Source organism: Vanacampus margaritifer, chromosome 16 (genome assembly GCF_051991255.1).
Source record: "Vanacampus margaritifer isolate UIUO_Vmar chromosome 16, RoL_Vmar_1.0, whole genome shotgun sequence".
NCBI lineage: Eukaryota > Metazoa > Chordata > Actinopteri > Syngnathiformes > Syngnathidae > Vanacampus > Vanacampus margaritifer.
Window position 1 is genome coordinate 19,924,004 of NC_135447.1, and position 26,440 is coordinate 19,950,443.

The 26,440-nt window shown below is 42.4% G+C and overlaps 1 protein-coding gene across 2 annotated transcripts in view; it reads right to left on the minus strand.

The window, feature by feature from the left end:
• Positions 1-4,152: 4,152 nt before the first annotated feature.
• Positions 4,153-26,440, minus strand: part of LOC144036314 (glucose-6-phosphate exchanger SLC37A4-like) — a 46,856-nt gene continuing 24,568 nt past the window's right edge. Inside the window, exons 5-11 of one of the 2 annotated variants that reach the window (XM_077546846.1) lie at positions 11,440-11,592; positions 11,275-11,360; positions 11,084-11,197; positions 8,407-8,472; positions 8,194-8,332; positions 8,038-8,108; positions 4,153-4,678 (exon numbers count right to left, since the gene is read on the minus strand). In XM_077546846.1, the coding sequence (XP_077402972.1) occupies positions 4,667-4,678; positions 8,038-8,108; positions 8,194-8,332; positions 8,407-8,472; positions 11,084-11,197; positions 11,275-11,360; positions 11,440-11,592 (641 nt within the window). In that variant the 3' untranslated portion in view covers positions 4,153-4,666. Of the gene's footprint in view, positions 8,109-8,193; positions 8,333-8,406; positions 8,473-11,083; positions 11,198-11,274; positions 11,361-11,439; positions 11,593-26,440 lie in introns of both variants that reach the window. The other variant, XM_077546845.1, reaches the window with a different exon arrangement.

Here is a 26,440-nt window from a genome sequence, read left to right on the forward strand (position 1 = left end):
ACAATTTCGCAAACAATTTACAAATGTGTGCAACTGTGGTACTATTTACAATTATGTGGATGTTTCAAATACAGTTTTTCTTTTTGAAACGTTCCCATGCATGCAAGGAGACGCAGCAGGATTTGCACAACAGATTAGTTTCACTTGCAATGGCTCCTTTCGCGTGCAGACGTTACACTTTCTTGACGGCCTTTTTTTCCGGGGAATAGCAAGTAGCAGACTGTACCCACCCCTCCGATGAATATGCATAGGACTCGGGGCACTCTTCGTCGTCCGATTGAACGTCCGCCTGAGCGTGCTCGGTTGTGCTCCGCGTTTTCCGGTGTTAGCATCGCTAGCCGGTGAACCTTTATGACGTCGTCATAGCCGCCGCGTCAATGCTTGCAACTTCAGCGTCAACCTCGAAGTCACCATCATCATCATCGATGATGGTCATCGTCGTCATCAATGTGCTCTTTAGCGTTGGTCGATTCCTTTCATCTTTGAAAAAAATTCCCAAGTGTGAGCTGCTTGCAACCGGTCGCCATTGTTCACTTCTTCAGCCATCCAGCTCCGCCTCACGTCTTCTACTGCCGCGTCAATGCTTCCAACCTCGGAGTCACCATCATCATCATCGATGATGATCATTGTCGTCATCAATGTGCTCTTTAGCGTTGGTCGATGCTTTTCGTCTTTGAAAAAAACTGCTCGAGCGTGAGCTGCTTGCAACCGGTCGCCATGTTCTCCTCCAATCCCCAGCCATTGTCCCCTCTAGCTCCGCCTCACGTCTTCTACTGACGCCTACCCAATCTTGTCAAAAGAGAGTCATTGCTGCCATCTAGGGGCCAAAAATAGTCATTAGGCTAACTAGATCTGCTTGAAACTTTCACCACAGCTGGCCAAGGCTTTCCCTCACCCGTTTCAAAAAAAATAAAATAAAAAATTGGATGACGTCTTAACGTCATTGGCGGCCCTCCGTAGGTTTTTACTTGATGTCTTTTAACATCCATGACAGTCAAAGAGTTAAATTAGGGGGAAACAATTTGTGCATTTTATTGTAAATTTTGATATATATTGAAATATAACATTTGGATTAATGTGCGATTAATCGTCAGTTATTGAAGTCATGCGATTAATTACGATTAAAAAATGTAATCGACTGACACCTATTTATTTATATATATATATATATATATGGGGTCAATAACTGTAAATAACAGTCAATGTGAAAACTAATCAGCCCGTTTGTTTTTTCTCACCATGCAGCCCAAGAGGAGATCTAACAGATTGGTTGTAAGTACAGTACATCAACTTCATTGCATATAAGTATAGTTGACTGTTTACACTTTTCCCCACAACTCAATAAAAAAATACACATTCATTTTTACAGAAAACCACATCTGCAAAGCCAGAACCCGACCCCAAGCCAAAGGCAAGTTACATTGCGGGTAGAAACCTTGTAATTTACAATTTGGCAGATTTAATATTTTTTCAAAAATGTATACTTTTGGTCAGTCCACACCTGTGGATGTCATTTTTACGAATTGTTGACCAATAAGTGTTGAAAATGGTTTGTTCCCTTTGATGATGTTAATGGTTGAAAAAGCATGTCATTTTTGGGGTCTCCTGAAAAGTGCCGATTTTGGAGGTAGCTTTTGGCCAGACGCCAGCGATATAGAGGTGCAACAATTAATCGATAAGCGACAAATTGAATTGATCATTATTTTTGATACTCAATTAATCATTTATATGCCTTTTTTAATTTGAATGTATCCAAATTATCTGAATTTTAACTTTCGAAAATTAAATATTTTCTGATTTCTGTAGTTCTCCATGAAAGCAGACTGATTATCTTTGTGTTGAATCAAAGAAAAACATTTGCTTTTACTTTGGAAAACAATGAGCAGCATTTTGCCTATTTTCCTACTTATCATGGATCATAATAGATTTTTGTTTGTGGATTTTCTGTCTATTTGAAATAGCATCCTATTTTTAAATAAAGGGATGGAACATTTTTATACGTTTCATTACATAAATTATCATTATTATAATTATAATATTATATAACTTGGCACTCTTTTTTCCTAGCAAAAGCACAAGAACAGCTACCCTTTACTTCCACATAAGGGGCATAACATAAGCAATTCACTTTTCAATGTACATAAAAACACCGCTACTTCAATTTGTGTAATAAGTAATCTTGAGTTTTGTCATTACAGTATATGACACATGTTGGATATCTGGCTGGAGATTTCAATCAGTTGGAACTCAAGGCAGTGCTTCCAAAGTTCATATACTTTCCCACCATAGACAATAATATAACATTCTGGACCCAGGTTTACTGCAATATTCCAGGAGCATACAAGGCAGCAACTGCTCATCACCTGGACCTGTCAGACCACTCCCTGTGGAGCTGATTCCAACATACAAACCTCTGATCTGCAGGACAAGATCAACTACCAGAACAGTTCAGATATGGACTGAGGAGGCGTCTTCAGCATTACAAAACTGTTTTGAACTCATGGATTGGGAAGTGTTCAAAGATGGCTCAGAATAGCAGGCCTACACATGACCTGTCCTGAATTATGTGCAGTTCTGTACCCATAAAGTCCATCAAGGTTTTTCCAAACCAAAAACCATGGTGTGAAAGCACAGTGCGGTCTCTGCTCAAAGCTCGGGATACAGCCAACAGGTCAGGTGACAGGCTGGCCTTCAGCAGGGCCCGGACAGAATTGAGGAAGGGCATCCAGCAGGCCAAGCGCAGTTACAGACAGCGCTTTGAGGGGCACTTCACTGACAACAACCCACGGGAAATGTGAAGATGCATCAGAACCATCACAGAGTACAAGAGCAGCAACAAGCAGGTCAGCCATGACTCTACACTGCCTGATACCTTAAACAGTTTCTTTGCACGCTTCGATGCATCTGTCAGCAGGGAGGCTGTTCATCTCTCTCAGTCAGAGGAGCGACCTCAGCCTCTCGTTCTGCAGCAATTCTCCACCTAGAGGAGGATCACTACCAACAAGGCAGCAGGACCAGATAAGGTGTCAGGTCCGATGCTGAAGATGTGTGTACACCAGCTGGCTGGAGTTTTCCTGGACATTTTCAACCTGTCTCTAAAGCTCTCTTCAGTCAATTTATTGTTTCTAATGAAGAACAGTGTTTTAGAATGTTTGCAAGCTTTGTCCTAATGATAACTCTTGTACTCATGTAGTTTTCTTATAAAATTGGATCAATAAATTTAAAGTCCCTTGTAGTGGAGCTCTCCCTACCCTAACTCATGTACAGTATCTTGTGTTGGTTCCATCCCTGTTCTGTGATAGCATTGCAATTAAAGATAGATAGGCCGATTATCAGAGCCGACATTGGGCATTTTGACAAATATCCATATCAGCCTTTTAAAATCTGATGGCCGATATATAGTAAATCTAAAACCATTTCAATCTCAGGGAGCTATTGATTTAAAATTTCAGTTAACTTTACAAGAGATGCAACTGACCCTGGGAACCTTCTGAACCTTTTGTTTTTGTCCGACATTAATACTAAGAAATGTGAAAGTTTAAGATTTCAAGTGTTTTTAAATTTTGGGAAAAAATATTTACTGTAGAAAACTATAGAGAGCTATGGTAAGTTTCCATTTAACTTTTTAAGACATACTGATAACCATGGGAGCTCCCTGAACGTTTTGTTAGAAATTTAAAAGGATGTCAATTGTCTAAGATAATAAAAAAAACTTCTACATTTTGAAATGTCTGAAAACATTGTTCAATAAAATACTTTAAGACATTACAACAGTCAAGATTGGCAAAAATTGATGCCTATATCCCCCCGCCCCTTTTTTTTTTTTTTTTACTGAAACTGAATATCGGCTTCAAATATCGGCTATTGGCCTCCTTCACTACTAATAATCGGCATTGGTATTGACCTTGAAAAAAACTATATCGATCTAGCTCTAATTGCAATTAATTAGTATAGCTGCTGTGAAAAAGGGTTTGCAATCTGTATGGTATATTGTACGGATGGAAAAAAATGGAATTTGCTTTCTTAGCCAAGCTATGAGGTATGTTAAGTGTAAAGGAAAAAAACACATCTGGTCGGACAGCAGACGACCTATACATTTATTTGTGATGGCCAACGCATACCAACAGTAGCAATAATCACAAGAGGCTTAGGTAAGAGTGCAAGTGTGCAGTTTATTTTTGTTTATAGATGTACCTGTGCAATAATTATCAACAAACCAATAAAGCTCAGTTGGTAGTAGACAAGGGAAAATATGCTTCAGCAAAATTATGAGCTGAACTGAGGCGAGTGTTATATGGTTGGGGGGGACCGTCAAAAAGAATTGTGTTCATAATTTAAATTGGGAAAAGTGGGGATGTGATGTCATTGGATCTAAATACACACATGCCCACAGTTGACAAATGTTAACGACATCCCAAATGTGTAAAAAAAAAAAAACTTCCAAGATGACCAGGCTGCAAAACCAACAATTTACACAGTATGTGAGGGTAAACTAAACAATATTAACTAGAATAGTGCTAAAGTCCATTTAGGAAGTTGAAGCACTGCAAGAAGACGCCATCAGGGAAGTGGGTCCTTATCCAAACCAGGCCCAGTTGGTCGGTGCAGAAATCTCCATGGCAGCAACACCTGGGTGATAGTCTGCTTCAGATCTCAACCCGGTCCATTAGTGTAGAATCTGTAAAACAGCATCCAATTCGCTCATTGACACAAACTCCCTCTCCAAGGGAGAAGGGAGTAAAAAAAAGAGGGTAGTGGCTGTCACCAAGCCCACATATTTCAGCCAAATGTGAGAATAAAAATGAGTCTTAAAATGCGATTTAAACGTTTCTATGGAGGTAGCTGGCTCTGACCTCCGAGGGTAAGGCATTCCAGAGAACTGGAGCCCGAATCGAAAACGCTCTTGAATCTGCTGACTTTTTTGGGCTCTTGGGATCACCAAAAGGCCAGTGTGTTGGGAATGAAGGTTTCATGTTGGAACATACGGTACTATTAAGTCGATAGGAAGGCGCTAAGCCATGTAATATTTTATATTTAAGTAACAAAACCTCAAAATCGCATCTCAAAAGTCAAGACAAACCAATGCAAGTTGGTTTGTATTGAGGTATGATTTAATTTTCTTGTCCGCGTCAAAAGTCTAGCTGTAACGCAATATTTGTGGACCGTATATATTCTCCGGCTTGATGCTGGTGTCCCGACAAAACAGCATACCTGTCGGAGTAGCATACCTTGCACTTTTGTGCATGCACTGTAGGAATGGGTTGGTTGTTGTTGGGTTGAGTTTAGGTTGAGGCTACAGATAGAGGCATCTATGGGGCATGCTGATCTGACGAAGTATGCTGATCTGCATTGCATTCTCTATTTTATCCTCTATTTTAGCAAGAGAAGACTTCAACCTCTTACTGCTCTTTTTCCGCCACTTTACACGTTAAGCTTTTTTTTTTTTATATATATATATAGTGAGCGTTATAGGGAGGAAGGCTTAATGCCAATATAATCCAAAATACTGTGGTGATTGTTTTATATTTTTAGAGGTTGAACCGGGCATAAGACGTAGGGATGTATGGTTGAATGTTGGTGACTATTCATAAATGTTTTCTGACCTTCGGCGACATACAAGCGCATGAAGCGTTTTAGATGGTCCTCTTTTCGATGAGTTTTGCATGGAAAAATGTACACCTTTTCTTCATTCACCTTTTTCCTGATGGAGTTTTCATGTACAATGCTAGTTTCTACATCGGCAAAAGTGATTTGGGCCAAATGCTTGAGATACAATACAAGTACAATATACTCTGCGATCTATCTTGCTTCTAGCGCTTAATTTTATGGAGGACAAAAAGTGCCAAAACAAAAAATAAATAAATGAAAAAAATAAATGACTACAAGTGAAAATAAAAACGGATATAAAAATATTCAAAAATTAAGTACAAAAACTAAATATAAATGGAAATAAAAACAATATATAGCGCATGGATTGTTTTTCCTGACAATAATTGAACTGCCCTAGGTAGTCCAACCCAAGACACGCTTGGCACCCCCCTCATTAGTATTATTGTATTGCTGCAATGTATGCTAAAACAAAAAACCTTGTCATTTTGCTGTTAGATTTTTTTTCCCGATGAGCCATAGGAAATCTGGGCGAAAGCTATATGTTACGATTGGAAGTGAACCTTGTGTCATTACATTTTTAAGTAGATGTAAGTCTCAAATTGCTTTACTGTCTTGAAATGAAACATCCATATTGTATTCTTGATTGTTTTCATTAGGGTCACGGGTGAACTGGAGTTTATCCTAGCTGACTGCGGGCAAGGTGCAACCTGGTTTTGTGTGTACAAAATCAAGAAATGTAATTTTAACTCCTTTCATTGCCATTAAGTATCCAGGCAATTAGTCTCCATTTTACAATAATCAAAAGAACAAATTCTTTCAGTGTGCTGCATTTCAAACTATCCACAAGTCACATTTATTAGGTCTCAGTTGTTAAATTCTGTCAGACTAAAGCTGTTCCCTATTGGCACAGTTTATTCTCATTATTAATTGACAAAACACACTAGAGATGCTGTAGGAAGGAGAAATGAGATGACAATTCTTAGAGCCCATGACTTATGGGCCTACAAAATACAGTAGTATTTTCAGTATGTGGCACACCTGAGACACACAGATTAAAAAAAAAAAGTCTAGTGTTCAAACCTACAATGTGAGTGACAAAATACTACAAAAATAATTGATAATCAACTCTTTTAACAGTTCATACATCCTGCATTTTAGCTGACTGCATCAAAATATTAATCTGTATTTTGTCATGTGAATAAGTGTATAAAACTATCAGTAACTTTTCTTATGACATCTTATTTCTAATCATTGATGACAATGATTGGTGCTACTAACAAATGCAAATATGTATTCGGTCTAGATTCTAGACCGGGGTGGGCAAACTTGGTCCTTGAGGGCCGGAGGTTTTGTATGTTTTCCTCTTCCAACATAAGCTGATTCCAATCAACAGGACCGTTATCAGGCTCATGCAGAGCTTGCTAATGAGCTGATCATATACCAGCTATGATGGAGACCGGAATAATCCAAAACCTGCAGGACTCCGGCTCTCGAGGACCCACTGTTTTAGACTATACAGACAAACCCATTAGAAAACGTTCAGTATTGTAAATTTGCTACTATAACATCAAGGCCTGCACCAATAACTGACACAATTGTTTTCAGTTTACAGCTATCATTTGGCATTATAAAGTTCTGTTTTTATAAATAGCAGTGGTGGCAAATCCAGGTCCACAAAGTAGCCCCAGATGCTAGTTAGCTGGCTAGCTCTCTAGCTAGCTCCCATGGTGCTTCTTTACCTGCTAGGGAGCTAGCTAGCATCGGGGGTTAAAGCCAAACTATGGCAGGGTTTTACTTTCTGGTGCTAGCTAGCTAGCTCCCATGGTGCTCGTTTACCTGCCAGAGAGGGAGCTACCTAGCTAGCATCAGGGGCTAAAGCCAAAGTGTGGCAGAGTTTTTAGTTTCTGGACCTGGATTTGACACCCCTGATGAACAGTGTAATACGCTTCTGCTTTTCTGGAAATATTTTGACATGACTTTGAATTGCATCTTTGGCAGTTGTCCATTCATCCAAATGAATATTTATTTTATTGGTTACTGCGTTGAACAAGTCTTGTTGTAATTTAGCCCAAAGGTAAGTGGGACTGAAGCCAGAGCTCTTCAAGAAGAAACCAATCCAAGCATGCCTTGATTTACTTCTTTGAGCACTGTGGCACAGGCAGTCTGTGTTCATGTGTGTCTGTATAATGTTTAAGTCTCACAGAGAATTTGTTATTCCGTACTTGCTCTGAGTATCTATGACTAAATTGGCTTTTGGATAGTTGGTAATAAATTATTAGGTATGCACTGCAGCAACTTTTTAACATCAGAGTGACACTGTTGTAAGAACAAAAATCAGTCAATTTTTTCTCTTCTTCCCATCTTGGTGCGCATGTTGCGAATGAGGAAGAAGGAAACTGTGGTGATGGCCATTAAGACTTCAGCTACCCAAAATGCCATGTCCCAGTTGTGTTGTTTGGCAACAGTACTGAAGGGAAGTCCAGCCATAAAAGCCCCAACTGTAACAAAAAAAAATGTATTTGTATCATTCACATGACTGTGTCATCATGGTACAGCAGCAGTATTTTGTACTGGTAGATGTACCATTAGCCATCAGTGCTACAATAGCATGTGAAGTTCCACAAAAATTGGAAGGAGCACTTTCACTTGCAATCACCCCAAACAAGGCAATCGGCCCATAAGAGGAAAATCCAAACATAGCGCCAAGAAAGAGAATCCAGATCTGCAAATGACAAGAGAAACTTTGGATCCTTTTCTATCGTTTTCAGAAATGAAATGGCTGAGTAAAATTGTTACCTCTTTTTCTGAGACACCAAGGAGCACAGAGAAAGGATGGATGACTTGGACCCAAAGAGGGGTCTCCTGAAGTGAATGGAAAAAAATCTGTATTTACTACATACACTATATAACACAACGCAGTTGTGTTAGCACAGTTGTGCTCATAGGTTTACATACTGCAGTTTACATACACTAGTAGACTGCCAACAAACTCACGATATGATACGTATCACGATACAGGGGTCACGTTACGATACGTATCGCGAAACATATGTATCCCAATACATGCTCTTCAAGGCAGTAAGTATCCCAATATTTTAAATTACTTTGCAGAGCAAGGTGCCACTTTCACAGACACACCGGGAAACTTCACAAATAGGCATGAGCCAATATGAGTAAAAATATCAATGTATTAAAATTACAGCTCTAAAATAATATTTATTTTAAAATATTTGAAATATATATATTTTTTCCATTCATCACATTCTGTTTTTTTAAACAAAATATAGGAAAATTGGTACATTAACAAACATGTACCATGTTAATTTTAAATAAAAAAATAAAAATAAATGTTGATAGTCTTCCTCTGTTTTAATTTTTCTTAGCAAGACACAGTGTCCAATCACTGGTGAGCTATTTTTAGAACAGACTTGAGTTTGTGGGACACCTACATATGTACACTTTTTGTTTTTAAAGTAAACTGTCGACAAGGCACCAGTATCCCTTTTCTCCGCTACCCCCACTGTCTCCTGCTGCTTTGCAATTAACTTGCACACACACTTAATTGAGGCAATAAACTTCAGAGGCTGCTGCTGCACAGCCTTGCAAGCAACGAGTGGTTAACTGCCTATTTTAAAATTAATGTGCAATATCGATTCTGACGCCTGCGTATCGATACGTGTATTGTAAAGAGGCCCGCAACAATATATATTGCCATATCGATTTTTTGAGCACACCCCTAACTAGCAGTATGTCAACTTATGAGCACAACTGTTTGTCTGCCAACAACTGGTGAATTATGATATATACAGTTGTGCTCATAAGTTTACATGGGTCTAGGGTAGGGGTGTCCAAACTTTTTCCTTTGAGGGCAAACACACAAAAACTAATAACAATAACTAATAATGTATTATAGTTTATTTTGAAACAGGACAGTTTGGGATTTTTCTTGATTTTGGGGTGGCCCACACCCCTGTATCACACAAGAATAGATCCACCCCAGCCCTGAACCAATCTCCACATTTAGAACAAAAGGAAGAGTAATTGGTAATTAAATGACAATTCTTACAGCAGGGTTTACTTGAGGATCTTACTTAATCATTAGTTTGATATATTTACAAATTAGACCTTGACACGGACAGCAGAACATGGGAGAAAAATGTTTTGCTTCTGGAAATATCTGACTTAATTAAATTACAAAGATAAATATTTCAGTTTTAGATTTAAATAGTTATTTTGCATATCTAGAAACGCAAGCGGTGTTAAAAGTAATTTTTTGTATATACTGAGCGCCGCTAGAAAATGGATGGCGGGCCGCCAATGGCCCCCTGGCCGTAGTTTGGATACCTTTGGTCTAGGGTATGTAAACGTATAAGCATAACTATACAAACAGACAGACAGCATGGATAACATTTGATACAATGTATGAGTTAATCACATTACAAAATAATAGTGCTCAGTTTTGGGTTGTTTGCAATGGCAGAAATTAACTACATCTTAGTGAGACATGTTTCAAGCAGTACAAATATTACAATTACTCATTTAACATTAAAGAAGACAGTAGTTTTTTTCACAATTTGACAGTCACTGTTGTCCTACATTGTTAATAATTCTGATGGTTTGGGCCTCATTTAGGTCGAAACCTGCAATGTCAAGTTAACGTCAGCAACTGATGTCCGGCCTATTTACTTATACGACCTGATCTTGAGTCATGGGCAAGGCTGTGGCGTAATTATAGCTTTATATTTAAAGTCTGGATGTGTGTTTTTTAGACAATAATGAGTGAAATGAGTGAGGTTAAATTAATTCGGGTAGACTTGTTTTGTTAAAATTGATTGCTCTAATGCTTCGCTGCAGATAGAATCTGTATAAGCTGTCCCAAAATCCATAGAGGTAATATAATACACGAGGTTTGTCAGCTCATTGTTTTATTTATTGACTCACTCATGGCTTTTGAAAAAGAAGTTTGGGAAGACCACATTTTGTGAAGGTAAGTTTTTGTACAGTCCGCCCTCCAGCGACAAATTTGTAAGATACGAGTAGACACTGGTGCTTTACATTGTAGAACATTCCTTTGTCCAAACCACTATGCAACGACCATGGTCTCAAGTTCTGCCGCTGACGTCACACCAAGATGTGGTGGTGTATCGATTTTGGCAACGTAATTGGGGCAATTCGTTTTTTACCAGTTGAAAAAAATCACTGCCAATTTCTTTTATTTCTTTCAGCAAAAAATACATACTGTAAAGAGAACGTGTTAGTGAAATATAGGAAATCTGTCTGCGATAGGTCCTTTAATTAAACAAAGAACAAAAATTAGAGCATATTTTGTCATTCTTCTGGTCTTGTTAAAAGCATCTAATTTGAGACCTTTATTTGTTTTTAAGACAGAATTTCTGATACAGCATATGTATTGGATCTAACTACATACATCTAACTACTGCGCTTTCGATAAGTCAATCCTAGATATTTTTACCTTTGGGATTTCAGGTGTGATGGTGACCCTGAAAAGGTACATGGAGATGTACATACCAGCCATCATGACAATAAGCAGGCCGTGGCGAGGGTTGCCATGTGTGCCCAAGCCAGACTATAGAAAGTCAGGCAGCATGTCAAATAAACAAGCATGTCAAATAAAATTCAAAAGTCTTTTGGTCTGCTACTTACTCGAGCAACAGCTCTGTCAGAGATTAAACCAGATGCAAGACTGCCTACAAAGCCGCCCACCTCCAAGACGCTCATGTAAGTACTGCCTGTGAGAAACACAGCTCAAGTTAGCACCATTACACACACACTCTTTAGAATAATTTTAAGTAATAATAAAATGCATACCCATAAGTGCAGTCTGGCCTTTCTCCTGCATGAGAAAAAGTTGGCCCCAGTCAGTTGCTGCCGTTTTCACGCCAAACACCACTAAGTAACCCAGGGACAGCACCCAAAGAAATGGGGAGAGGAGGAACTCACTCAGGGTGCTCTCATTGTTGCCTGGTGAAGTGCAAGAGTACACATAACACAAATCTTTATTTAACTAAAATCAACAACAAATTCTGTGTCATACTCACATGATGTGGTACCCAATGTAGCCATTGAGCGACTTAACCATCGCTCCATCCATTGTTTGTTTATATTAATAGTGGTTGTTAAAGCCACAGTGTAATCTTTAGTGCCATCTAGTGGTGAACTAATTATTCATTCAATTTAAAAACTCACTATTGATTTTAATAGTATGCATTATATATATATATATATATATATATATATATATATATAGTAATCACTAATTATATTACATGGCTGGAGTCCCACCTTACATGAGGCTGACATGTTTCTCTGCCATTAGAGCTGTCAAAATTAATTGATAAGTAATCAATTTGCTAACCGAGTAATCGCTTGGAGCCTTTTTTTTTTTTCATTTAAAGTTGTCCAAATCCTCTGATTTCAGTATATCAACAGTAATTGTTCAATGATTTCTGTAGTCCGTCATGAAAGAAGACTGATTATCTTCGGTGGTTAATTAAAATAAGACATTTGCAAATATCAGTTTTTACTTTTGAAAACAATGACCAAACCGGTATCAAAGTAAAACAACAATACCACTCCCCACCTTTTTTATTTTTTAACTATACGAATATGAAGTACGAAATAAACACCAATGACAAAAAAATCTTCTTTTTTTTTTTTACGACGGCGTATTAGGGCCACGTTTTTTTTTTTAAGAGGGCGGGGGCGATATTTAGAGAGAAAAATTTGCAAATTTACCACTTTAAAAACTCGTTAATTTGAGACTTCATAAAGTGGCAAATTTGCAGGAAAAAAAACCCTCAGAAACTTATGACAAATACACGTAGCATGGCAATAGTCTATTCAATGGTAGTTAATGGGACACCGTTTATAAAAGAAAAGGCAGAATGGAGACAGATTCATTATTAATTGAAACTATGGGATCTGCACACAGGAGGCGACGTTGCTCACTCTCAAATAATTTCCTATGGAAACAGGGCAACAAGGCAAAAATTGCCTTCCCCTCGGCAACACACAACATTCGTGCATGTGGTACACGTAGACGTGCACGCGTAGAAAGTTGAAATGGGCTCGACACACGGGAGGCAACAAGCGACAGCGAATTGCGTACCTCGTCGCCTCCCATGTCAAACTCGACACAAGGGAGGCGACAAACGTCAGCAAAATACGTACCTCGTCGCTTCGCAGGTCTCAACACATGGGGCGCGATAAGCAGCCGCGACGTCGGCAGCAACATACGTCACTCTTGTGTTACAACAGATTTGATTGTCTATTAAAATTGGAGGGAATCTAAACGTTTTCATTATAATGTAAACACAGAAGTTTCACTACAGTACGTAATTCCAGTATGAAGATCCAACCATTTCCTATTTTTATTATTATTATTGACTGTTACAAAAAATGGTAAAGAAAACTTACTGGACAAATGAATCCTGTACCAACAAGCTCTCATGCACCGGCCTTTTTTGTTGACACCACGGAAATGATTGCGTGAATCGTACAAAATGATATATATATATATATATTTTTTAACTCTTTGACTGCCATGGACGTTAAAAGACGTCAAGTAAAAACCTATGGAGGGCCGCCAATGACGTTAAAAGACGTCATCCAATTATTTTTTTTTGAAACGGGTGGAGGAAAGCCTTGGCCAGCTGTGGTGAAAGTTTCAAGCAGATCTAGTTAGCCTAATGACTATTTTTGGCCCCTAGAATGGCAGCAATGACTCTCTTTTGACAAGATTGGGTAGGCGTCAGTAGAAGACGTGAGGCGGAGCTAGAGGGGACAATGGCTGGGGAAGGGTAGAGAACATGGTGACCGGTTGCAAGCAGCTCACGCTCGAGCAGTTTTTTTCAAAGACGAAAAGCATCGACCAACGCTAAAGAGCACATTGATGACGACGATGATCATCATCGATGATGATGATGGTGACTCCGAGGTTGACGCTGAAGTTGCAAGCGTTGACGCGGCGGCTATGACGACGTCATAAAGGTTCACCGGCTAGCGATGCTAACACCGGAAAACGCGGAGCACAACCGAGCACGCACAGGCGGACATTCAATCGGACGACGAAGAGTGCCCCGAGTCCAATGCATATTCATCGGAGGAGTAGGTCCAGTCTGCTACTTGCTATTCCCCGGAAAAAAAGGCCGTCAAGAAAGTGTAACGTCTGCACGTGAAAGGAGCCATCGCAAGTGAAACTAATCTGTTGTGCAAATCCTGCTGTGTCTCCTTGCATACATGGGAGCGTTACAAAAAGAAAAACTGTATTTGAAACATCCACATAATTGTAAATAGTACCACAGCTGCACATATTTGTAAATAGTTTGCAAAATTGTTTTGTCAAATTGTTACACTGTTGAATGGAAATAAACGTATTTTGCAACCAAAAAACACTTTTTCATTGTTGGTGATAGCGTTTTACAGAAGTAAAGCACTATTTAGGTGTTTGTGGCATCATTCATGGACAAAAAGAAGTGTACAATTCACTAGAGTGCATGAAATAACATCGTTTCACAAAAAGCTCTTTTTCTCCGCTTTTTGTTTCAAAACAGAGCATTTCGGTGAAACTAACCATTTTCTATTGTTGATTACTGAAGAACGGAATAAGGTAGAAACAAACTTTTTTTTCTGATGAAAGATGAGAGTTCAATCTTTCATTTGGTAGTATGTGTGTTTCCATAGTCCAAACACAACATTTTCTGTGGACCTTGAAAGATCAGTCAAAATGCTTAAATCGGCTAGCACTGGCGACATCCCGTTTCTGAAAACGTCTGGCAGTCAAAGAGTTAATGATAAACGTTGCTAAAATTATCTCATCCATTTTGTTGGAAAGCCCACTGTGTAGCATGCCCTGCGTTCATTGGCTTATCAATGAAACCTTCACTGATTGGTTGAAGCCCCGGCAAAATTTTTTAGTATCACGTCGCAGGCCTACGCGTGCACGTCTACACAAGCAATTTTTCACATGCATGAATGTCGCATGTTGCCGAGGGGGAGGGGGGAAAGCAATTCTTTCGCCTTGTCGCCCTGCTTGCATAGGAAATTAATTGAAAGCGAGCGACATCGCCTCCCATGTGCAGAGCCCAAAACATGTTAAACTTTTGTCGCTGTCGGCTGGGCTTCAACCAATCAGCGAATGTTTCATTGATGAGCCAATGAATGCACGGCATGCTACACAGTGGGCTATTCAGCAAAAATGGATGAGATAATTTTAGCAGCGTTTATCATTTTGTAAAACAAAAAACAAAGGAGGGTCCTGTTTGGTGGCCTCAGCATTGCATCTCTGCTTTTTGCAGATGACATGGTGCTGTTGGCTTCATCAAGCCGTGATCTCCAACTCTCACTGGAGCGGTTCGCAGCCGAGTGTGAAGCGGTTGGGATGAAAATCAGCATCTCCAAATCTGAGACCATGGTCCTCAGTCGGAAAAGGGTGGCGTGCTTCTCTCTGGGATGAGATCCTTCGCCAAGTGGAGAAGTTCAAGTATCTTGGGGTCTTGTTCACGAGTGAGGGCAGGATGGAGCGGGAGATCGACAGAGCGGATCGGTGCTGTGTTTGCAGTGATGCGGACTCTGTATCGGTCCGTTGTGGCGAAGAAGGAGCTGAGCCGAAAGGTGAAGCTCTCGATTTACCAATCGATCCACGTTCCTACCCTTACCAACGACCCACAGCTCGTGACCGAAACAACAAGATCCTGGAAACAAGCAGCCAAAATGAGTTTCCTCATGAGAAGGTGAGAAGCTTGGTCATCTGGGAGGGACTCAGGGTCGAGCCGCTACTCCTCCGCGTTGAAAGGAGCCAACTGAGGTGGCCCGGGCATCTGGTTCGGATGCCTCCTGAACACCTCCCAGGACATGTCCCACCGGCGGGAGGCCCCGGGGACAACCCAGGACACGCTGGAGAGACTATGTCTCTCGGCTGGCCCAGGAACGCCTTGGAATCGCACAGGAGGAGCTGGTTGAAGTGGCTTGGAGAGGGAAGTCTGGGCATCCCTCCTAAAGCTGCTGCCCTGCGACCCAACCTCGGATAAACGGTAGAAGATGGATGGATGGAAAAAAACAAAAAACATGGATGATACAATTTAAGCAGGCGTTTATCATTAAAAAAAAACATTTTGTACGATACTTCACGCAATTATTTCCGTGACGTCAACAAAAAGGCCGGTGCATGTGATCTTGTTGGTACCGTTTTTGTAACAGTTAATAATAATAATAATAATAGTAATAATAATAGTAGTAATAATAATAATAAACAATACTACTAATAATCTCCGTGAGTCATCACCTTATCGTGGTGGAGGGGTTTGCGTGTCCCAATGAGCCTAGGAGCCATGTTGTCTGGGGCTTCATGCCCCTGGTAGGGTCACCCATGGCAAACAGGTCCTAGGTGAGGGACCAGACAAAGCATGGCTCAAAAGACCCCAATGATGAATGCAACCTTTGGATTGTGGTTTCCCTTGCCCGGATGTGGGTCACCGGGGCACCCCTCTAGAGCCAGGCCTGGAGGGCGAACGTCTGGTGGCCGGGCCTAAACCCATGGAGCCCGGCCGGGCACAGCCCGAAAAGGCAACGTGGTTCCCCTTCCCAATGGGCTCACCACAGGTAGGAGGGGCCAAAGGGGTCGGGTGCGCAGTGAGTTGGGTGGCAGCCAAAGGCGGGGGCCTTGGCGGTCTGACCACTGGCTACTGAAGCTAGCTCTGTGGACATGGAATGTCATCTCTTTGGCAGGGAAGGAGCCCGAGCTGGTGTGTGAGGCTGAGAAGTTCCGACAAGATATAGTCAGACTCGCCTCCACACACAGCTTGGGTTCTGGTACCAATCCTCTCAAGAGGGGCTGGACTCTTTTCCACTCTGGTGTTGCCCACGGTGAGTGGCGCAGAGTAGGTGTGGGTATACTCATTGCCCCCAGCTAGGTGCCTGTACCAGGGGTTTACCCCGGAGAACGAGAGGGTAGCCTCCCTCCGCCTTCGGGTGGGTGGACGGGTCCTGACTGTTGTTTGTGCTTATGCACCGAACAGCAGCTCTGAGTACCCACCCTTTTTGGAGTCCTTGGAGGGTGTGCTGGAGAGCGCTCCCCTTGGGGACTACCTCGTTCTGCTGTGGGACTTAAACGCTCATGTGGGTAATGGCAGTGAGACCTGGAGGGGCGTGATTGGGAGGAACGGCCCCCCTGATCAGAACCCGAGCGGTGTTTTGTTATTGGACTTATGTGCTCACACGGACTGACCATAACGAACACCATGTTCAAACACAAGGGTGTCCATACAGTATGTGCACTTGGCACCAGGACACCCTAGGCTGCAGTTCGATGATCGACTTTGTAGTCGTGTCATCAGATTTGCAGCCGCATGTGTTGGACACTCGGGTTAAGACAGTGGCTCAGCTGTCAACTGATCACCACCTGGTGGTGTGTTGGCTCCGATGGCGGGGTATGATGCTGGTCCGACCGGGCAGACTCAAACATATTGTGAGGGTCTGCTGGGAACGTCTGGCAGAATCCCCTGTCAGAAAGAGTTTCAACACCCACCTCCGGCAGAACTTCTCCCTTATCCCGAGGGAAGCGGGGGACATTGAGTCTGAGTGGACCATGTTCCGCGCTTCCATTGTTGAGGTGGCCGATCGGAGCTGTGGCCGTAAGGTGGTTGGTGCCTGTCGTGGCGGCACACCTCAAATCCGCTGGTGGACATCAGTGGTAAGGGATGCCCTCAAGCTGAAGAAGGAGTCCTATTGAGCCTTTTTGGCCTGTGGGACTCCGGAGGCTGCTGATAGGTACCGGCTGGCCAAGCGGAATGCGGCTTCGCTTAGGCAATAACTCGGACATGGGAGGAGTTCAGTGAGGCCATGGAAAACAACTTTGGGACGGCTTCGAAGAAGTTCTGGTCCACCATCCGGCGTCTCAGGAGAGGAAAGCAGTGCGCCATTAACACTGTGTATAGTGGAGATGGGGTGCTGCTGACCTCGGCACTGGATGTTGTGGGCCTTTCGTTGTTGACACGCCTCTACAACATCACGTGGACATCGAGGACAGTGCCTCTAGATTGGCAGACCGGGGTGGTGGTCCCCCTTTTTAAGAAGGGGGACCGGAGGGTGTTCCAACTATGGAGGGATCACACTCCTCAGGCTCCCTGGTAAGGTCTATTCAGGGGTGCTGAAGAGGGTCCGTCGGGAAGTCGAATCTCGGATTCAGGAGGAGCAGTGTGGTTTTCGTCCCGGCCGTGGAACAGTGGACCAGCTCTACACCCTCGGCAGGGTCCTCGAGGGTGCATGGGAGTTTGCTCAACAAGTCCACATGTGCTTGGTGGACTTGGAGAAGGCATTTGACAGTGTCCCTCGGGGAGTCCTGTAGGGGGTGCTTTGGGAGTACGGGGTACCAAGCCCCCTGATACGGGCTATTCGTCCCTGTATGACCGATGTCAGAGTTTGGTCCGCATTGCCGGCAGCAAGTCGAGTTAGTTTCCAGTGAGGGTTGGGCTCCGTCAAGGTTGCCCTTTGTCACAGATTCTGTTCATAACTTTTATTGACATAATTTCTAGGCTCAGCCGAGGCGTTGAGGGGGTAAGGTTTGGTGGCCTCAACATTGCATCTTTGCTTTTTGCAGATGATGTGGTGCTGTTGGCTTCTTCAAGCCGTGATCTCCAACTCTCACTGGAGCGGTTCGCGGCCAAGTGTGAAGCGGTTGGGATGAAAATCAGCACCTCCAAATCCAAGACCATGGTCCTCAGTCGGAAAAGGGTGGAGTACCCTCTCAGGGTCGGGGATGAGATCCTGCCCCAAGTGAAGGAGTTCAAGTATCTTGGAGTCTTGTTCACGAGTGAGGGTAGGTTGGAGCGGGAGATCGACAGGCGGATTGGTGCAGCGTCTGCAGTGATGCGGACTCTGTATCGGTCCGTTGTGGTAAAGAAGGAGTTGAGCCGAAAGGCAAAGCTCTCGATTTACCGGTCGATCTATGTTCCTACCCTTACCTATGGTCACGAGCTGTGGGTCGAAAGAACAAGATCCCGGATACAAGCGGCCGAAATGAGTTTCCTCCGCAGGGTATCTGGGCTCTCCCTTAGAGATAGGGTGAGAAGCTCGGTCATCCGGGAGGGACTCGGTGTCGAGCCGCTACTCCTCCGCGTTGAGAGGAACCAGTTGAGGTGGCTTGGGCATCTGGTTCGGATGCCTTCTGGACGCCAACCTGGGAAGGTGTTCCGGGCATGTCCCACTGGCGGGAGGCCCCGGGGACGACCCAGGACACGCTGGAGAGACTACGTCTCTCGGCTGGACTGGGAATGCCTTGGGATCCCATTGGAGGAGCTGGCTCAAGTGGCTGCGGAGAGGGAAGCCTGGGCTTCCCTGCTAAAGCTGCTGCCCCCGCGACCCGACCACGGATAAGCGGTAGATGATGGATGGATGGACTACTACTAATAATAGGAAATGGATGGATCTTCATACTGGAATTACGTACCGTAGTGAAACTTCTGTGTTCACATTACAACGAAAACGTTAAGACTCCCTCCAATTTTAATGGACAATTAAATCTGTTGTAACAGGAGAGTGACGTATGTTGCAGTCGCCGTCACGGCTGCTTATCGGGTCCCATGTGTTGAGACCTGCGAAGCGACGAGGTACGTATTTCGCTGTCGTTTGTCGCCTCCATTGAGTCAAATTTGACATGGGAGGTGACGAGGTACGTAATTCACTCTCGCTTGTCGCCTCCCATGTGTCGAGCCCATAATGGGCTCTGCACACAGGAGGCGATGCGCTCTCAATTAATTTCCTATGGAGGCAGGGCGACAAGGCGAAAATCGCCCCCCCCCCTTCTCCCTCGTCGACAAGCGACATTTGTGCATGTGAAAAATCGCACGCGTACACGTAGGCCCGTGACGCGATACTAGAAAGTTGAAACATGTTTAACTTTTGACGCTGTCACCGGGGCTTCAACCAATCAGCGAACGTTTCATTGATGAGCCAATTAACGGCGGGCATGCTAGACAGTGCGATACATGGCAAAATGGAGGATCTAATTTTAGCAGGTAAAATAACATTAGCATCCAACTTTGTTTAGTGTACAGCCCATCGTAACTTTTTGAATTGTGTTTCTAAACTGTGTAGTGTGTGATTTAATCAAACATTGGACAAGTATATACAACAATATATAATACAATACACAACTGTGTTTATTTAGTGCATTTGCAGAAAAAACACATGAAATGAAACATACGTAGGGATTCCATTAGTTAATTGCACAACACTCATATTACAATAAAGGCTCCTTGAACAGATCATGTGGAATCACTTTTGTGAACAAACTTTCAGTGACTGCCCATACAACAAATGAGAATGGTAAAAGTCCTTAAAGTCCACACTTGGGGAAACTTAAAAAAAATAAAAAATATAATAAAATGTTGACACCCATTTATACTATTTGATGTGACACCTCACCAGCTGGTGTGTTGAAGTAATGGCAGTATTTTCCTCTGATCAAAGCTGCCTCTCTGCTTCAGTTGTTTGACCCAGTCTGGGCGATGGACTCCACACCAGTATCAACCAGGTTTTCAGTGGGTGATTGAGACTGTGCTATCCCCGTCTCTACTCCTCCATTTTCCTGGATGTAATTCTGAAGAACACATGTTGCTTTGACTATAGAATCAACTTTTCTTAGAAGATACCCAGAACATGGCGGTACATGCGCCACTGGGTTGAAAGAATGCCAAAAGCATTTTGTACTATTCTTCATGCACGAGTGAAGCGGTAAATGTAGACCCTCTGTGTTCTTTGTAGCTGTCTCCCTGGATATGGCCTCATTATGTGTCCTTGGAGATGGAAGGCTTCATCTGCTACAAGTACATGTGGCATTGGCCCGAGGCCGCCTTCTCCTTCTAGTGGGATGTCTTCTGGTATTCCCAGTGTACCTGCCCTCAAACGTTTCCCGAGGGGAGACTCTGACAGGATGTTGTCATCACTGTTCCTTCCGTATCCTCCCACATCAATAACCCTAAACATGTAGTTGACATCAACTGCAGCTTAAAGGACTATAGAATGGGAGCCTTTATAGTTATAATATTTTAAGCTAGAGGATGGTGGAGCTTGCAGCACAACATGTTTCCCATAGACCAATGCAATTTGGGAAATTCCATCTTGTTTTAAAGCCCTCTGCAATGGCTTTCCAGTCCTCTGTTGTTGGCGCAGCCATATACTCGGGTTGCAGCACATCCCAAATGGCCTCTGAAACTTCATTCACAATTTTGCCAACTGTTGAGCTTCCTACATGGTAGTTGAACCCAATAGTAGCAAATGAATGTCCTGTTGCTAGGAACCTGGATGAAATGTATAAAAGAATTAATCCAAAATTATGGCAGGTAATAACACAAATACAATCCAAATTAAACGTTATCCATCTCATTCCACGTCCATAATGAATATTATATATATATCTATGTAATATATGTTAAGTTTGGTATTGACTTTTTACACGGGTGAAAAAGCCAAGAAGCGTTGGGAATACCTGAGAGACACGTTCATCAAGACAAGACACTGAAAAATGAAAAAAAGTGGCACAGCAGCGAAATTATGTCCTTTTGGGAGCCACACATAAAGGAGTGACACAAGTGGCAACTTGAGTGACAACAAACCGCAAGAGAGGGAGGTGGTAACATTGACTTTGGAGCCTGTAGCAGGAAATGATGTTGATGAAGCTGCTGAGCTGCTACACTGTGCCACTAGTGACACTACTGGTGAGTGTAGCAGCCTTGAACAATCTACTAATCCAACACCACAAACATCTCAACACAGGTCCAGACCAGGTAAACGCAAGAAGGCTGGCCACCAGGCCACTTTTGAGGAGTACATCCTCAGCAGGGTGGACAGTATCAGGGCACAAATTCAACATACAGCGGAAGATGAAGATGACCTGTACCTGCTAAGCTTGAAGCCAATTCTGAAGCGACCTACAGGAGCTAGGAAATCTGAGGCCAAGATGGAGATAATGAAAGTGCTCCACAAGTATGAGTTTGGAGAAGATTGAGAATCTCCTATGTTAAGTGTTCTATTTGTTTTTGTTAATAGGAATACTGCATTTTGCACAGCAAGTGATTATATTATATTGCACACAAAGGGAAAAAAACACTTAATTATACATTTACTTTTGTTTACATTTTTTGGTTTGTTTACATTTTACAAATGCAGCTTAATGTTAAGTGCAATAAAACTCTCCATCTTAAGGTGTTCATTATTTATATATTTTTTTGCTTTATTATGACAAACACAATGTTATATGTATACATTTTTGGGCCAACTAATGATGATGATGAAGATAAACAGATAACTTACCGCAGACAGATGGCAAGTCTTTCTTCAGAACTGATTGGTTCCCTCATGTTGGTGTGTATCTTTACCATTGTAAGAAGATGTGAAAAAAGTTCGGGGCTGAGGCGAAAATAGGCTCTGAATTTATCAGATCACGTTTCAAGTCTGCCATCAAATGATATTCACCATATTTCTTTTTGTTTGCAATATGGGATGGACCCAATATTCTCATTTTCTTTTGTACAGGATAGTTAGCAACAATAGTTCTGTTAATTCCAGTAATATATTGTGAATTTTCATCCTCGAACTATGTAGTGAAACTTCCATTTACAATGATTTCCTCTAATTTAATAGCCAATCAAATCTGCTGCCAACAAGCTGTGCTAAAGGGTGACATCAGTCGCTGCCGCCATCGCAACTGCTTGTCGCCTCTCGTGTGTTGAGACCTGGCGACGAGGTACCTATTTTGCAGTCGTTTGTCGCCTCCTGTTTGCGGAGCCCTTAACACTAGCCAATCAGAAGCAAGCATACTTTAGGTAAATGCAAGTGAATGACGGAGAGGACCAGATTTGACACATCAACTGAGCTACTTGTACAAAAAAATAACAAAATGAATGAATGTGTAAATAATAATTCTGGAAACATAAATGTACAAGTAAATATACATTTTAACAAGTTAACTTAAATGCTTGATCCTCAATGTGTGGACCACCGCAAAGCAAGGCGTCTTGGTCACAGACAGTACCCAACACTTCAAAGAGCAAATGCTTAACACGATATGGTTAAAGCCATTACTATCTCCTTATTTGAAAACCCAACCGAAAAGTATTGGCACAAACAGCTGAGTAGTACACTATGTGTATTTCTCGTAAGTTTCTGAGTGATTTTCTCGCAAATCTGCCACTTTATAAACTCGCAAATTTGCCACTTTATAAAGTGCCAAACTTTATAAAGTGCCGTTTTTTTTTTATCTGAATATTGCCAGCGCCCTATATTTATACGTGGCCCTAATACCCCATCATACTTATGTAATACACTTTAATGCAAAATTTAAATGAATCTGATTAGCCGATTAATCAATTGAATTATCGATAGATTAATCGATTCAAAAAATAATCGATAGTGACAGCACTAGTCGCCATCTTACTGCTACGGATGCCCAAAGGACAACTTCGTGATGGTGCTTGCATCTAGTGTCAGAGCCAATGGGTCGACCGCCTCTTACCTTCCACAGCTGGGGCCTGCAGGTGGTCGGCGCTGAGTCCGGTCATTCGGGCTCCCGTCGCTTTTCACATTCTGCTTTGCTATCGCAAGCTTTTATCAGCTTTTCTTTTTTTTACCAGCTTCTCCTGCTAGCCCCTCATTAGCCACTCTAGCCTATGGCTCCGACTAACTCTCACTAGCTGCTCTGGCTAAATGCTCATTTTTTTGGGCGTTGCTTGCTTCACACCGGCTGCCAAGTCACCGTCGCTCAATGAGATGCTCGTTTGCTGTCGCAAATTAAGAATTGGCAGTAGGCTTGCGGCGCGTGTTCTCTCTAAGCCACAGTAGTGTGCGTGCTTCTTAATGCATGCGCTTCGGCTGCATTCTATGATATAGCGACATCTAGTGGTCACTTATTACAGACTGTGCCGCTAAGGAAACAAAACTATCAAGAAGTGTAGATGTTCAGATTTAATTTAAGAGATTTTCATAAATATTAGTAAGGATTACATAGTAATTCAATTTACAGTAAGCATGAAGTATTCGTGACGTGACATACATACATACATACATACATACATACAGTAGCTGACTTACTGTATATTGCAGACACCAGTTCCAGTGAAGTTTGTTATGTAAAATACAAATCTTTTTCAACCAATATTTGATTAAATTTACTACAAAGACAAGATATTTAACGTTCAAGCATTTTAAAAAAATATATATACCTGCGAAACGTTCCAAGAAAGCTGCAAGTTTACCATTGTATTACATCATCTTTCCTTTCAACAATTATATTACAAACAATAAGTGTTTGGGAAAAGAGGACACTAACAGATGAAGCTTTGTAGGTAGAATTGTTTTCATTCTTGCTTGATGTACAACTTCAGTTAATCAACAGTTCGGGCTCAGTTTTTGTATTTTCTACTTTATAATTTACCATTCCTTTTCAATGGGAGACATGTCTGAACTGTAGGCCAGTCTAGTACTTAACACATGCAGAATATGGCTTGGCATTGTCCTGCTGAAAAAAGTTGTGACACCCCTAAAAAAAGACTTTGCTTGGATGGCAGCATATGTTGCTCCAAAACCTGTCCGTACCTTTCAGCATTAACTCTTTTACTGCCAAAGACGTTAAATGACGTTCTGCAAAAACCTACGGAGGAGCGCCAAAGACGTTAAAAGACGTCCTCCCATTTTTTTTTTTTTTTTTTTTGAAACGGGTGCTGGGAAGGCTTGCGGAGCTCTCCTGAAAGTTTTAAGCAGGTTTTTTTAGCCTAATGACTATTTTTGGCCCCTAGAGGGCAGCGATGACTCTCTTTTGACAAGATCGGGTGGGCGTCAGTAGAGGCGGAGCTAGAGCGTTGAGCAGGAGATCAGAATGGAAAACAAAGGAAAAATGGCGGCCGGTCGCGAGGAGCTAACGCCAGAGCCGTTTTTTTCAAAGACCAAAAGCATCGCTAAAAAAGCACATTGTTGATGACGATGATGAAGATGATGGTGACTCCGTGGTTGGAAAGCATTGACGCGGCAGTAGAAGACGTTAGATGGAGCTAGATGGAGGAGGGAACGGGCAATGGCGAGCGTTTGCAAGCAGCTCTACACTTACAAGACGAAAGGCATCGACCAACGCTAAAATAGTACATTGATATCGATGATGATGAAGGTGAATCCGAGCTTGACGGCGAAATTGGAACCGCTGATGCGGCGACTATGACGGTGTCGTAACGCGGAGCGCAACCGAGCACGCACAGGCGGACGTTCGATCGGACGACGGAGAGTGCCCCGAGTCCAATGCATATTCATCGGAGGAAGTGTGTACAGTCTGCTACTTGCTTTTTATTCCCCGGAAAAAAAGGCCGTCAAGAAAGTGTAACGTTTGCACGCAAAACGGACCAATGTGAAAGTGAAAGTAAACTGTTGTGCGAGTCCTGGCGTCTCCTTGCACGCAGGAGAGCGTTACAAAAGGAAAAACTGTATTTGAAACATCCACATAATTGTAAGTAGTACCACAGTTGCACACATTTGTAAATAGTTTGCGAAATTGTTTTGTCAAATTGTTACACTGTTGAATGGAAATAAACGGATTTTGCAATCAAAAAACACTTTTTCATTGTTGGTGAAAGCGTTTTACAGAAGTAAAGCACTATTTAGGTGTTTGTGGCATCATTCATGGACAAAAAGAAGTGTACAATTCACTAGAGTGCATGAAATAACATCGTTTCACAAAAAGCTCTTTTTCTCCGTTTTTTGTTTCAAAAGAGAGAATTTCGGTGAAAGTAACCATTTTCTATTGTTGATTACTGAAGAACGGAATAAGGTAGAAACAAACTTTTTTTTTCTGATGAAAGCTGATAGTCCAATCTTTCATTTGGTAGTATGTGTGTTTCCATAGTCCAAACACAACATTTTCTGTGGACCTTGAAAGATCACTCAAAATGCTTAAATCGGCTGGCACTGGCGACAACCCGTTTTTGAAAACGTCTGGCAGTCAAAGAGTTAATGTGCTTTCACAGATGTGAAATTTAATCATGCCATGGGCACTAACACACCCCATACCATCATAGATGTTGGCTTTTAGAATTCGCACTGATAACAGTTCCTCTTTGGCCCAGAGGACATGATTTCTCAAAGCACTTTAAAAAGTGGTTTACACACTGATGCCAGTTTTTAATGCAGTGTCGCCTGAGGGATCAACGTTCATCATGAGCACTTAATGTTAGTTTTCAGCCTTATGCAGATATGTCTCCAGTTTCTCTGAATCTTTTGATACTATTGACCATAGATGATTAAAACCCCAAATTCCTTGCAATTGTCCATCCATCCATCATCCATCTTCTACTGCTTATCAGAGGTCGGTTGCGGGGGCAGCAGCTTTAGGAGGAAAGCCCAGACTTCCCTCTCCCCAGCCACTTTAAAATGCTCCTCCGGGGGGATCCCAAAGCCTTCCCGGGCCAGCCGAGAGACATAGTCTCTCCAGTGTGTCCTGGGTCGTCCCCGGGGCCTCCCGCCTGTGGGACATGCCCGGAACACCTCTCCAGGGAAGGCGTCCAGGAGGCATCCGAACCAGATGCCCGAGCCACCTCAACTGTTTCCTTTCAACGCGGAGTAGCGGCTCGACACTGAGTCCCTCCCGGATGACCGAGCTTCTCACCCTATCGCTAAGGGAGAGCCCGGATACCCTGCGGAGGAAACTAATTTCAGTCACTTGTATCCGGGATCCTGTTCTTTCGGTAAGGGTAGGAACGTAGATCAACCGGTAAATCGAGAACTTCCCCTTTTGGCTAAGCTCCTTCTTCACTACTACAGACCGATATAGAGA